General features: G+C 43.4%; 1 protein-coding gene across 1 annotated transcript in view; it reads right to left on the reverse strand.

Annotated features, from left to right (window-relative positions):
• The window catches only part of RADIL (Rap associating with DIL domain), a 444,288-nt gene that overhangs the window by 316,774 nt on the left and 111,542 nt on the right, over positions 1–15,972 (reverse strand). Inside the window, exon 2 of the mRNA XM_078665013.1 lies at positions 115–679. Coding sequence (XP_078521139.1) covers positions 115–652 — 538 coding nt within the window. The 5' untranslated portion in view covers positions 653–679. The remainder of the gene's footprint in view (positions 1–114; positions 680–15,972) is intronic.

Here is a 15,972-nt window from a genome sequence, read left to right on the forward strand (position 1 = left end):
TTACTTATTAGCCCTCAAGAGTACTGTGAGATGTATCATTCCAAATGTTCATAATCAGTACAATCTAATCACCTTATAAATGAGTTGCAGTACTATTGATAAAAGGTTGCTTACCAGCAGTCATCGTGTCGATCTCTTTAGCAGCGAGTTCCTCTACCTCCGTTCTCTTCCTCAGTTCAAATCTCCGATGGAAGCCCTCCTTGGGTTTCCATAGGTCCTGGATCAAGAGGGGCTTCTCATTATCCCCCAGGGCCCTCAAACACTCGGTGTGCCATTGCCTCTCCACACCCTCAAATCTGCCAATGACATCACAGAGCACATACTGGTTGGCCAACTCCTTGCTCAAAGAGTATCGCTCCAAGGCTTCCTTCGCAAGCTCCTGTGCACTTGAACTAGGAGTGGCAAGGACGCTTTTATAGTGGGTGCCCTCGCATATGTTGCCCCCAAACACCTTCAGGACACCGGGAGCAGAGATCTGGATGGACAGTTCCGCAGGGTCATCGTCTCCGCCAAGGACAGGAATGGCTGACATGGAGCGGCGGTCTCTGTAACTCAGTGTTCTGTACAGCACTTGGCTGAATATCCTGCTCTGACGCTTCAACCTGTTTTTGGAAGGCGGGGGCATGCTTGCAGTCTGGGACCCATAAAACATTGTGCCCAATACTGTCAGGAGACTCCTCTGAAAATAAAAAAATAGAAAAACAATAAACATGTATTTCTCAAGTAGTTCGCTACAAATATTCAATGTGCCGTTATCCAAGCAAAAAACAATCTGTAAGACCTGCATCAAATATATATATATATATATATACACGACTGTAAAAAATGTTAAGACATTTCATTTCAGAGATGTAGTTCCAGTTTATATTTCACATGTTTTATTTCATCTTACATTCCCTAGGTGTGCTTGCTTTTTCCACGATGTTGTCTTGCTATATTTTTTTTTCCTGGCTGCACATTACTCTTGTGTGTGAAGGAGGCAAAGGATTAGCCAGAAAACTAAAGCACCCCCCACTACATATCAATATATATATATATATATATATATATATATATATATATATATATATATATATGTATGTATGTATATATATATATATTCCTGAACCTGTAGCGTCAACCCCTGATATTACCGGATGCTTAAACACTCAAGCAACATTTTGCTTTTCTCTGCTATGTAATACAAACAGATGAATTACACTTTAATTTCTTAGATGATTGCCCTCCTTGCAGGGTAATAGGCCTGAAAAATACAGTTTGAGCAAACCTCAAATTACCTGACTTTTAAGCCAATTCACGATGTAGAACTATTTAAGAATTGTGTATGTAATTAGTGCACATTTCAGGGTGCTTATCTGAATGGCAGATGTGGAAGAGATCTGTTAACTGAGAAGGAATGGAAGCCCCTGGACTGCTGACATTCAACATGAGCTTTTTGAAAACCCTGATGCTCTAGACCCACCCACAATTGCAAATTGAATCAGAATGTTACACATGTATATTGTTGGTATGCTGTGAGCAGCTGACACATGTTTTGCCCCCTAAAAGGCTCTATAGCGTGGGGCTTTCTCAAGGCTTATTCGATAAAATTTGCGTTCCAGCAATGATTTTTCTCCAAATTCACAGTCCTTATAATTCTTATACTTTTTGATACAATTTAGTTGTAGAGTGACAACGGAGGAACAGATCGTGCGGAGGGCACATACAGGGGACGAAACGTGTCAGCTGCTCACAGCACAAGAACAATACATGTCTTACATTCTGATAGAATAACTTACACTGGAGATAAAGTGACACAACTACTACAAATAAAAAAGCAAATTTCAAAGAGACAACAATTACTCTGAGCTTTCTTTAAACTTTAGGGTAGATACACTCAATTGTTTCCACAAGTATAACGATACCAGACTATGGGTATTTCTTTACAGAGAGGGAGTGCTGGACCCTGACGCACACCGTTCTAAATAACTATATATCATGACTAATTCTTGACGTCTCATAATGAAAAACATTTAAAGGATGATTGTAATAAAGTTAATCTCAGCAGCAGATCTTGCCTCCCTCCAACCAATGCCTACTTAGGAGCGTAAACATAACATAAAATATCATAAAGGACAACCCAGTGCAGGTAACAGCTGAGAGGACTCATAACATGCAGAGGTGATCAAAGCTGCGGCTTACTGAACACCATTAACTGTGTGCCTATCTCTTACACTTCTTCATCCATCGCACTGCTAAGCACTGTGCCCCATAAAATGATAACAGCGCCTCAGTGGTCAGGCCGGACAAGCTTTTTATTCCACTTTGCATTTCTCCAGGAGGCTGGAGACCTTGGTGGCCGGTTTTAAAAGCCCAGAGCCGCTGCTGGTACCTGTGCCACTACCACAGCTCTCCAAGGATAATTTGCAGCAGCTTCCCAAAAAGAAAACAACCAACCACACACCCTACAAGGTTCAGCCTGCGACCCATGTAGGCAAACGTTTCAGCAGACATGGTTGCATGAAGTGCTATATAAATATTACGATACAATACTGCACAACTGCTTCCACAGTCAACTGGTGGTTTTAGCAGTCACTGAGTGACCATAAAGAGAAGCATTCTAGAGAAAAAATCTTAAATCTTTAGTCAAAATGTGTTTAGTCTGAAACCTTTAGCTCGAAATTGTTAACTATGTGTCTCATAGAGAGTTGAAAACATTTACGGTGTATTAAAACGTCAAACTGTTGCTGCCCATTGCTGCATTATAAATAACCAACTGCCTTGTGTGGCATTTGTGGCAATGATGCCAGACCAGGAGTGTACATAACAGACATCCCATAGTTAGTCCATAACTACACCTCAAAGTTGATGGGGCAGCAAATTATGAGGTTCGCCCTATGACTGTGCAAGATCTTCCGTGGTGAGATGTGCTTTTGGAAACAAGAGATCCGACTCATCGCGTTCTAGTTCGTGACGGAGTTCAGAAGCTCAGAGGGCAAGAAGTTCCAAGTTTGTCTACAACCAATGTAAATAATTTCTTGCTGAAAAGGAATCACAAACAATATTTCTATTGTGGTTGGGGATGAAAACGACAAGTATAACTGGTTATTTTGTGTACATAGTAGCCTAAAAGCCAAGCAAACCTTAAGTTTGATGACTTCTGGTACCCAAGACCTGATTACTGCGAAGCCAGAGGGCATGAGAAAACTTGAGATAGGAAGTGAGGTGTTGCAGAAACTTATTTTGCGTTAGTTGGGCCAGTAAGCCTCAAGGCGTGTTACCTGATCTGGAGGGAAGCCACACAATGTGTGGGGTACCCATGCAAAGATTCTTTCAATTATTGTGCCTTGTTCTGTTGTTGCTGTAACCTTTGTTTCATTCTCTACGGCTGTTTTGTTGTTGTGACCTTGGTGTGTGTTATTCTGATTACAGTTGTGCTATTTGTTTCTGCCATGCCCCTCCAGCCACTCGTGTTTTCCCGCCATTGCTGCCGTTTTGTTTTCCCTACCGCTTCCCGCCTCTGCTAACCCCCCCCCCACCCAGCGCACCTCCCAGCACCTACCGAATAGAGGCACAGAGCAACTGCGCTGTCGGAGAGCCAAAGGCAAGCCTGCCCGCGACCATCTGCGCATGGACCACGCCCAGGGCCAGCAACCCTGGATCTCCCATCGTCTGAAGCTACACCGGCGCCGAGCTCAGAGCCTTGGACCCCAGACTCTGCAACAACTGCTGCAGCACCCCTCCATGCTCTACAGTAGGACCTTTCTCATGCCGCCACCGTCTTTTCTCCTGCTACACCGGAGCACCCACACATGCAACCACCACGCCTACCACGACAGTGCTCGGACAGCTCCACTGCCTCCTTTTCAACGCCCAATCACTTGGCAAACACATTAGTGAGATTTGAGGCACCATCACCTCCATCACCCCTGATGTTGTCTTCCTCACCAACTCCTGGCTCAACCCGGCTTCTGCACCGAGCACTGCATTGGGAAAGGGAAAAAGGCTACGAGACAACACACTGGAACTGCATCAACAAACAAGGAGGTGTAATCACCATCATCCACAAAGAAACCATCCACTGTACCACCGCTGAAGACGACACCACCAAATCGAACACCTCAACTTCCAACTCAAAACATGCAGCAAAACCACCATCAGTGGCACCCTCACTTACAGACGTCCAGGACCTCGCCCCAGCTTCTACAACGCCATCCCGGAAATGAATTGGTGCCGAAGCTATCAACACCGAACACTACCTCTTTCTCGGATACCTCAATTTTCACCTAGATGACGCCAACACAGCCAACCTCTTGAAAGCATGAAGATCCGCCTCACCCAACTAGTCACCGACCCCACACACAAAGCAGAACATACGCTTGACCCTATTTTCATAGCCAGTGACAGAGTCAAGTACAACTATGTCACCAAGCTCAACTGGATGGACTATGCTATTGTCCACTTCACCATCCCAGGAGCTCCCAACACTGCCACCAAGCCACTGAAAACCTCACGCCGGAGCTGGAGCAAAGTATTCGAATGCCAATTGACTGACGCCCTCAACACCTCCCATCCTCACACAGCAACCAACCTTGAACAGGCTGTTAAGAACTTCACCACCGTGATCACCGACTGCACTGACAGAGTTGCCCCCATCAAACCCACCAAACTCAAGAGTGCCACCAAACATGCCAGTTGGTACACCTCAGGACTGAGAACCAAGAAATGCAACTGCAAGCAATTAGAAAGGAAATGGTGCATCAGCAAGGAACCCCAAGACCGTACCCCCTTAAAGAGATTAAAAAGAACACCCTAGTCAACCGCATTGAAGCCAGCTCCAATCACAACAAAGAACTCTTCAGCCTCATCAAGGAGTTCTCCAACCCCTCAGCAAATGAAAACATAATCGCCCCTTTTCAAGAACTCTGCAACACCCTGGCAGACTTCTTCCAAGACAAGATCTCCACCCTCTGCTAACATTTCAACCCCTAACCTGCTGCCTCAGACATTCTCAGAATCCTCGTTCCCACATACACTAACTCTGACCACTGAATTACAGTTTGGAACTAGCTCATTACACAGAACACCATAGCCATCATGCACTCCTTACACTCAGGAGCACACAGAGACCCCGCTCCCCACCACGTGTTCAACCTTGGAAATAGGACTATCAGCAACAAACTCACCACCACCTTTCATTACCTCAGCCATCTTCCCAGAAAAATGGAAAAACGCTGAGGCCAGACCCCTCCTCAAGTAAAAAAGTCCTCGAAAAGGCCATCAACCGCCAACTCACAGAATACCTGGAGAAAAAACAACCTCTCGACTCATCCCAATTCAGATTCCATTCAAACCACAGCACCGAAACAGCCCTAATGAGAAACGGCAGCCCTGATACTCCTCAACCTCTCAGCAGCCTTTTACACCATGTCCCACCACACCTTGATCAAGAGGCTTCATCAGATCGGAATCCAAGAGGACACCCTCAAATGGATCGCATCTTTCCTCATGGGAAAACGCCAGAGAATCCGCCTACCAACTTTCACCTCTGAACCCAAGAATATCAACTGTGGCGTCCCTCAAGGCTCAGCCCTACCCTGTTCAACACCTACATGACCCTCCCGTGCGCTCCCCCCTGCCAATACTGTGTAAAACCTATGACTGATCATCATATTCTATGCAGATGACACCCAGCTCATCCTCTCTCTATAAGAAGACGCATCCACCACGACGGCCAACTTCCGCCTGTGCATGACCAACGTCGCCAACTGAATGTAAAACAACTGTCTCAAACTCAGCATAGACAAAATAGAAGTACTGACCTTCGGGAACAACACCTCCCCGTGAAACGATAATACCGGAAGCTCCGTCCCCAGCCCACCGTCCGAGGAACCTCTGCCACGGCGTTGCGGATCTTCATTTTGGATGTTTATGCAACTGCTGTAGTGAACGCTGAAGAACATATCTACATAAGGATCTCGAACACTAGTATCAGTCTGCATTAATAATCCCTCTATACGTATAGCCAAAGGAACTCGTGTATGGCTTTAACAATTGATATATCCTGTTGAGCTGGTCTCATCTTTCTTTTGTGTGCCCCCTATCGGTTGGACTACCCTCAGTTTTTCCTCTGTGTCTCACACTATGTTACTTGTGTCGTTCTGAAGAAGGTGTAGCCCACATTGAGTGAGGCACCGAAACGCGCGTCGGCGCTGAATTACTTCGTATGTCTGGATTTAAGTACCGCCTCCAAGCAAGAGAACACACAAGAGTCCTTCAAATGTCTATTGCTTTATATTGTTGGAACCTGTTTTGTCCTTTTACATTAAGGTTCTAAGTGCGGCTTGAATGTCTTTTAGTGATAGGTATGCCTCACTTTGTATGTATGTTTGAAATTCTGAATGGATGCTGGTTTGAATGCGTGTGTGTGGGACCTAATTTATCTTTATATGTCTGATGTATTTTACATTTATGTCATTAATTCTGTGTAGATCTTTTGTGATTGACTTAATTAATGCTAATTATGAAAAATAAATATATAAAACATTTTTTGCAAAAATTGTTTCTGTGATGTTATGGTGATCAACACGCAGCATGTTTAGCCCAGTAGTGTTATACACTCAGGGACCCTTTCTGGGCACAGTTTATCGTCTATATAGGCAGGTTGATCTCTTCAGTAGTAATCCTGTATAAATGACTGACAGCATGGTGGTCATTTATAAATCTGGCGGGCGGTCCCTCCACTGGACCTTGTCATTGGCAGACCAGATTAATTATGTGGTAAAGATATGGTACCTTCAGTTACGCATGCTCACTAGCATTCTGTACCCGTTTACCTTTTCTCAGCAGGCACAGATTATTAATGTACTCTTTTCTGCGATAGTCTACTATTGCAATTCTATCCAGGACTACTTGACTATCGGTCGCAGGGCAAATTTTTTCTCACCGTCTCAAATTTTTATCTTCAAACTTTTAGCGGATGTGGGTTTTCATTGACCACGGATTCTAAGTGGAGGTCTCTCTCTTAGTATTTCAGGTAGACTGCTGACCTTGCTACATTTAAAAAAGGCATTAAAGGCCTGGTTGTTTACATATCAAGGTCGTCTCTCTTTCTGACTTTGTCTTTTAGCATAGTTTCTTCTTGTTGTGTGAGTATTATTTTTAGCGCCTTGATTCCTCATTTAAGGTGGAAGCTGCGCTTTAGAAAACACAAAATAGAAACTAAACCAGAAATAGAGCAAGGGCCCTCATGCTTACAATGAAAATACGAAAATCAATACAGAAGGGATGCAGCTGTCTGGTGGTGTGCTTAAAATAGGACACCGAAATTCAGATAAACAAGACCCCTACAATGGGATGCCTTCTACAATGTATCAGGATCCTACATTTAATTCTTTAGCTCTCTGCCAGACTGTGCAGCCATGCATGAACTAACTTCAGGTTTTAGAATTTGTGAATACTAGCTACAAGTTAGACTGATGTATATTTAGATCTTTGTCACCTGTAGGGTAGAGAGTAGGCAACAATCACATACAAGGCATTTCAACAAACCATCTTAGCTGAAAGGGAGAATGATAACCATTGCCAAAAAAATCTGGACTAGGCAGAAACATCTCGATTCTGCCAAAGCAACAAATAGAAATACCATGTAATTAGTTTGTGACTCCACAGTTATACTGTCATTTATGGCATCCAGGCTCCTTCGTTTTTTTAGTTTCGGGGCATCTTGCTAGGAAAATAACTTTGTTGAAGATTTCCTTTGACCAGACCACTGCAATGCTTTCCAGAAAAGGTTGCCAGCAACTTTTTTGACACTGTTAAACAGAGTGTGGCAACCTAGATCCAGGGCTGGACGGGACACTTATTCCACCGGGCATTTCCCCAGTGAGCTTGAGCCATTGGAGGCCAGTTTTGATAGCCCAGTGACTCTCCTGGAGCCTCTGTCAATTTCCCCAGCTTCAGAGGGTAATTGCAGTAGGAACAGGGAGACTTCAAGAGAGAGAAAAAGAGAGGGAGGGATGTGGAAGGTAAATAGAAACAGATCAGAGCGGGAGAAGAGAGAGAGGAGAGAAAGAGAGAGAGGGGATGGATGGATAGAAAGAGAAAGATTGTATAAGGAGACGAAAGGAGTTAGGCTAGTTTGAGCATTTTGGCCAGGGTAGGGCTTACTTACCGTACACTTATCTGTGTCCCCCAGACAGTCTCGTGTTTGACACCTGCATAAATGTGCTAGGCAGGCTAAATATTTATATTGAAAGAGCAGAAGAAAATGCAGAATTCTCAGATACTCCAATGGGCAAACCAACGAGGAGAAAATGCCGAAAATATAGCCGACCAGAATTGATCTAACCTGTCTCCCAGGACAGCCAGGTCAGACGCTAATTTCATGGTTAGCTTACAGCACTGGTCCCCACTGAACAGATAAAAAATGTTTTAAAAAGAAAATGGCTATAGATCAATCCCACAAGCTGTTAAGTACTGACAGCATAAATGTATTACACAGTGCACTCCAGAGGCCATTCAGATGAATACACGGCTGGCAGATGAAATACAATTCGCTATAAGGACCTATTCTTGGCTGCAAAACAGAATTATGGGCCGCTGCTCAATATCGGATGTGCATGAGCGATAGTGTATGGTTGAGAAGGTTTGTTGGGTTATGGTCCCCTCCTCCGTGGAAGGTTTTAGAAACCCTTGTATTTCCCCTCAGATTGGCTTCAGGCCGGCAAGTTTTATTTTTGCACTGTATGGTTGGCAATTAAATCACGCTGTTTTTGTTGCTTTTTAGATCTCACTGGATCACAGTTTTGATTTAAATGTGTCTTTTTCATTGCTATTTATTATTTTTAAATAATGCTGATTTGTAAAAAATAAACATGCAATGACACACACATGGGATAATGTAAGGCATACGAGTACAGATGGCATTTGCAGAGGGCCTACAAAAAAAAATTAAAGTTAAGAAACAGAATGACATGACCACAAGGCTGTGGGAGCAACAAAGAGGTCAAAAAGAGCTTGCTAGGGCCATGCAACAAGTGGCAGCTGCCAGGCCCTCAAAAAAGTTATATCAAATGCATGGACCCCGAATGTAATTTTAAACGTAGCCCCTGTCCAAAATAAATTGTGTTGTTTCTTCCGTATCATGCCTCTTCAATATAGTCTTTCTATCCCGTCAAATAATTACTATATCTCCCATCCGCAGACGACATTCAAAGAAGCATCAGTTTCGACTTTCATGAGTTACCGGTTTGCCACACTGTCCAGGTGTGTGAATGAGAACAAAGCGTGAATAACAACAACTAGGTGAGCCAAAGTAAAGCACCATCTGACAAATTTCAGTAATTACTCTATTAGGGAGAGGCGGCCAGGGCGACTGACGCTGGAATCTGGGGACCACGGTTCGATCCCCGGCTCCGGCGGCAGGTTAGCCCAGCACCATGTGACTCTGGGCAATAGCTCGCTTAATCTTCCCGACGGCCCCCAGCGCCTAGAGACCCTTACGGGTGATTGTGCGCTTTACAAATGTGGACTTTACTTTACTTTATGCTGCCTCAACCCCTAGTCAAGAAGTGACCGTAGCTGTTTATCAAAAGCCCATTTCATACTCCCGGTGAAGTTAAAGACCTGGGATCTGTTCTCGGTCTTTGTAGCACCTTCTGCTGCAATGTCCCACAGGGAGTCAGTTATTTGGAGAAAAAAAATCCAACATTGTTGCCATTATTCCCACATATCTATCTATTGTGCCACATTACCTGATCTGGTGAACAGTACAGCAAAGAAAAAAATCCTCTATATATGGGTATGAATTATGTGAATATCTGCATGGTGGCATTAATACAGCGTGGCACAAGAAGTAGTATAAATCAGAAGATGTTAATCATAGGTCTCAGGATATACATATAAGATACATTTGCATAAAATGTATCTAAAAGCTAAAAAATGACATGGTCAGATCTATTCAGAAAATTGTGCATGGATCCAACTTGCTGGACCAACATTAGAGTAGCCACACGACAAGTGCTATAATCCACTGCTAACATTTCTTTTCTTTCAAACATTTTCTTCCCTCCTAAAGATCAGACAAGTTCACTTTGAATATGCAAAGAGTAGTGTACATCATCTCTTCTGCCAACAATCATAGGAACAAGGAAGGATAATTCACTGTGGAAACTCCAGAAAGTTGATTGAGCTTTGCCTGTGGACTTGGGATCCATGATTAGATTTTAAATTGCATATTGCCATTAATCTTCACAATGCTCTCAACTTCGTTTGACCAAAGAGTAGAATAATTCTTTTTCATACTCATCTATTGCTAAGCTACTCTAATACACACATTCATTTCATGGGAAAGGATTCTCATAGACTTCAGGGTTTGGTATATTTCTGCTCCAAGTCCTGGCTGAACTTTAAACAGTAAACAGGTTTCTTATATTTTGCTGCTTTATTTGCACAAATTCACTACTTGCAAAAACATAGCTTACACCTTTAAAGGTCAGCTGACACAAATTATACGAGGCCTGGTTCACTAAAAGTATAAGATTGTGCCAACAGACCTTACTCAGCCATGTGTTTATGCACAGCAGTGCACCACACTAAGTAATCCTCATTATTTTAATTTCCCCTTTTCTTGAAGGGAAAATAGCCATGTTTCGCTGTATATTACCCGTATACAGCTCATTTCCTATACCTAGCACAATCTGTCAGATAAGTGTTAGGGGTCGTAGAGACACAATAATGTACGGAACAATCATGAGTCCACTGTAGTTTCATGGGCAGGAACAAGAGGTGGCATGGTCTAACCATGAGCCTTGTAAATGGATGAGAGAGGTTGCATGCTAAGTATTGACAGATTTCTGAGTGCTTCAAGCAGTCTCTGGTTTCCAGGAGCGTTGACCTGAGTACCCCTCTGCCTTGATTTTTCATTCACTGGACTTGAAAGCCAAACTCTGCATGCTTCCTCATACTAATACTGGCTTTTACCCTCTCTCCCCACCCACTAACCTTACAGACAACACACTGTTTCAAAGCTAGGGAGAAAATGGTCACTGAAAGTAGAATTCACAGAAAGAAACTAAGCAACCTGTTTAACCCCTTTGCTGCAGGGGTTAATCCCCCGCTGTGCTGGGGGAGGGGGTCGTGCACAGCGCCCCCATGCTCATGACGAGCTGAGCTCGTCATGAGGCACGGCGCTCCTGTGCTCATGATGAGCTCAGCTCGTCACAGGTGCATTACCTGCCGTGGAACGCTCAGCACAGTAGGGGAATTATCCCCGCATGCGAGCGTTCCACGGCTCATGAGCACCGGAGCGCCGTGGCTCATGACGAGCTCAGCTCGTCATGAGCCTCGAAGAGGTTAAGTGGGCTTATAAATAATGGTCTTTGCAAATTGTGCTATGATTAAAAACAGCATTTTTGTCAATGACAATAAAAATATAGAAAAATATATTAAAATATAATTGTGCACTCTGTGAAAAAGGACTAGGAGGAATGAATATTTATAAAACCATTAAAGTCAAGGCAGTGAAAATTTGCCTGACAACTGGTAAAAATCCTAAGATCTATTGAATATTTGACCTTGAATTTAACGTCAAACATAGATTCAAATATAAAACCAATGGCGTTGAGGACATGGCTATTGATGGGTTGAAAATGTAGTGTGTGTGCTGTTCAGCACTCTGTGAGTTCATTGCTTACAGGCGACTCCACTACTTCAGGGCTCCGATGGGAATCCGTAGTATGAAGAATGAGCAGGTGTCATGCCGGTTAATGAAATAAGTGTTTTTCACAAGCATGTTACTGAAAATGTCATGCCTTTAGTACACAATAACAGTTGGCCCGTTTATATTATGTGGAGAAATTTACTAAATACAAATTCTGGCAATCTTCATTAATCACTGGATCATTTGTATTTGATTGAACCACATTACCTTCTCTAGTGTGAATCCACCAATTAACAGTATTGACACAACTAAAGCTATGATCCATGGTAAAGCCTTGAAATGGTACACAGATGGCTTCACATGGAAGTAGATGTTACACAAACTCCCCATCTTTAAATTGAACTCAACATGTAACTTGGCAGGATTTTGAAACAAGTGGCCAGGGAGAAGGTGACCTGTTTCTACAACCTTGTTCCTTCAAGAAAGTCGACTACAGAGCAGGAGGAAGTAAAAAAGACAGAATACAGTAGTATTGCATTATTTCCAGGAAATATGTGGTGTACCATCTGAACATCATTCACAATGCAAATACCTGAGTGACAGAGGCTTGTAATTAACAGAAGACCTTCATCCTTGTACATGCATTCCTAAATTGTATTTTTTTCCATGTTAATTGTTTAAAAAAAGTGACACTGAAGGTAAGACATCACGTGGGGGGCCGTCTAAGCACGCAGTGATCCCCTAGCCCACTGCATGCATTCCCAAAGCCGCCTGACTTATTTACCAAAGTAGAATCAATTATGTCCCCAACTAGGTGGTGGGTAACTAATCGATGATTTACAACTGCAATTGTGAGTGACATACAAGACTACTCCTTCATGCCCCTTTCTGCTTGCAAATTATAATGGAAAAGACTTTTGAGCTTCACATAATGTCTGGGTACACTCCACAAAGGTGTTTTGCAGCCTCAGATCCTGTGCCAGTCAAAGGGTTTGCACTGAAAAACAAGTCTCTGGTGTTGAATTGCCCCTTGATGGACCTTATGTCCACCTGAGCAATTTCTATCCTTTGTGGTGCTGCAGTGGGATCTCAAAAGTGCCATGAGCCATAATGAAAGTGAGAACAAAGGCAGCAAACGCTGTGGTAGGTTAGTAAAAGGCAGCCATTGTTGGGATTTGGCGGTCCCCTACCATCCTGGGATTCTGTGCCCCTGTACCTGATGCACTATTGATAGTTCCTACCCTGCTGTGCTGACGTCCAGCTCCCAGTACCGTGCAGGCGTGCTGTCTCTTCTGCAATATAACCAGGCACTTCCCCAGCTGTGTCTCATAAGGAACAACAGCTAACTCCACTAGGCTGGGAAGCGAAATCAATTCTCTGAGCTTATCCCTGGGGACACAGCATGTGCGCATCGCAACTTAATGAAAAATCACCAGAACACGGGGATTCAGGTCAGCCACAAAACAAGGAGGCATTTTAGCAATAACTTCATTAAGCCTTCCAGTCTGCACAGCGAGACTGTCACACGGGCACGTTAACATGTTGGTCTGAATCTTGCACTCAAATACAGAGATATGAGGCCTGTCAGAAATAACTGTGACCCTGGGACCAGCTCTATTTTTATATATCCGAGGCTAAAATGAGAAAAGCTGATTTTGGAGCCTGCGTTGTTTTGTGACAGTGTGCAAATTGTTAATTTGTAGAAACATTTGCATAAAAAAGTGCAGTGGCCCAAAGCTTTGCTGCCCAGTGCCAGGGTTTCTCAATACCGAGACTGCCTAGTCTTGATTCCACCTCAGGTCTTTCTCTCCCACCACTCTACACTTACTGCCTCTTTATCTCACTCTAGCTGGTTATTTTTCTTCCCAGCATCCTCTATTTCTCACAGTTTCTCTATTTTTTCTTCCTTCTCCACTCTTGTTTTCCTTCCTTTCTCTCTTTTATTCTGGGTCAAATTCTGATGTTGAAAAATAAATTCTGGATCCCAAAAATGAGTTCTGCTGCCCACCACCTCCAGCCACCGACACTGTAACTCTAATTATGTGATGAGTGGTCTGCCGGAATGGTACGCGCCATCAGGATCTTACGGTAGGCTCCTCTGATCAAGCGTGACTGTGACTCTTTTGGTGATGCTTGTCTCTGACTCTTGACGGAGACCCTGCTAGCGGTTTGTATTTTAGCCAAGCAGTACAAATTTTCATAAACACAGGACTCTGGTTGACCAATTGTTGGGGGCTACATCCTATCTTTTCAACGAGCTTGGAGGAGAGGGCATTTCTGAAGACACCTCACTAGCTATCGCATGTCTTAATTAGGTATCCTCAAAACCCATGCAAACAAAAATAGTTGATGCAACTATAAAAAAAAGTACAAGAGACAAAAAGGGGTTTTGGTTGAGAACCCTCAACGCCAAGGTGATAATGGTGCAAACTTAAGTATCCACGATTGTGAGTCGAGCAATGCTGAGCTGAGAGGTTCGAAAGAAAGAGGGTTTCCTAACACTAACACATTTTAATGCAATTGTTCCTCAAGCAATACAATCTCTCTTAAGTAAAGAATCTAAAGTGACAAACTTTAGGGACGAACACCTGAGAATGGAACATTTCTGGGATCTGCCCATGTTGCAATTCCATGGGATATTTGTGTCTTACCCGCATATTATCTATTAATTAAAAGGAGGAATGTGGTGAATAATGTCACAGTATGTCTTAAAACCTCAGAAGATATAATCAAGCAAAGGAACATACTGGAAAGTCTATTGTTTGTGACTGATAGTGATGCAGGAGTGGCAAAAGAGAATGTCTCTACAATAGATGGCGCCTTTAACAGTTTTCTATAGCGGAACGTAACCACGACTAATTTTAAGGTCTTTTATAGATAACTGATTTTGGAACAATGACAAAAAGCAGAATGAACAGTTGGAATAAAGTCAGAATGGACAAAAGCTTTGGGCCTTCCAATCCTGTATGGGAATCCCAAGTAAGTTTCCTGAAACGAAAACTTGGGAATTAAAAGTTTCAAGTGTTTCCCCATATCTGTGATCCCAATATGGGTATAAGCCTCACCATCGAGATATTGTTTTCAACATTTGGACAAACAACCTCTAGGCTTATCCCTATGTGATCCTGAAAATTTTAATGTGTGACAGAATGCCTTTTGTTGCACTGTTTTGATTATTTACCTAGCTCTTGGAGCCCGCTGTCTTCTTGTCACGTCATAGGTCCATCCCTGACAAAGGACCAACAATTGAGCCCTAAAATTGCGAACAAGGCAGCATGGAAGGGTTTCCTATAGAAGAGAGGATGGTTTGGGAGACAGAGAATCAGTCAGAGCCTCAGAGGTCCCACTGAACCAGGAGGAAAACCAGGAGAGATCAGACTCTCAGTTGCAAACTGCAGTGGCACAGCCAAATGTATGTTAATAAAAGCATGTGACATACCTAAACACACGGTGAAACTGTGGGCTAATTTACAGATGAAAACATAGAGAACTGTATAATATGTGTCGAATGTCTTTTTAACAACTTTATTTAAAGAATTTAAAGAGTTTAATGGCCTTTACAGCGTGTCTAGGGTGTGTGCTCAATCATACATGGGCATGCGCATAAGGAAAAGTGGCACAACAAGGTATGAAAATTAGTATTTCAATTGAAATCTTTACGCGCGTGCATCTGCTTCCTGGTCAATGGGGTCGTCAAGCACTTCAATCCAGGCCTGGCTTATCAATTGTGGGGGCCGGCACGCGGCCCCAGTTTCTTTCAACATAGGAGTTGAATGGTGACCATATTTTTCCAAATGTATACACTGTCTCTCTCAGGATGGCTTTTAGGCGTTCCATTATGTATAGTGACCATACCTTCACCCACCACTGTTCTTTTGTAGGTAGTGCTGCATACCGCCATATCTGGGCTATCAGCAGGCAGGCTGCCACGAGGAGAGGCATTATCAACTTTTCTTCCGCTCCAGAGGGGAAGGGCAGGTCATTTGCATTCAGGTGCCCCAGGAGTGCTATTTATGGCAGTCCGGGCAGTGTGATGTTTGTGATTGTCCTTATGAAATCAAACACATGGCCCCAGAATGGTTGGACAGTCAGGCACTCCCACCACATATATATGTAGGTCTCCCTTGCAGCACATCCCCTCCATTACATACTGCCTTTAGGCGTACTGGGGTCCGGTATCACCTCAACATTAGCTTGAAAGCATTAGCTTAGTATTAAAGATAGAGGGAGGGTTCTGCAGCTCTTCCCCAGATCAACATCCAATCTGCCTCTGTCAGTGTAGTGAGGGCGAGATCCTGGGATCAGTGTCCTATGTTTATCATGTTAGTCGG

This window comes from Lissotriton helveticus, chromosome 10 (assembly GCF_964261635.1).
Source record: "Lissotriton helveticus chromosome 10, aLisHel1.1, whole genome shotgun sequence".
Taxonomy (NCBI): Eukaryota; Metazoa; Chordata; class Amphibia; order Caudata; family Salamandridae; genus Lissotriton; species Lissotriton helveticus.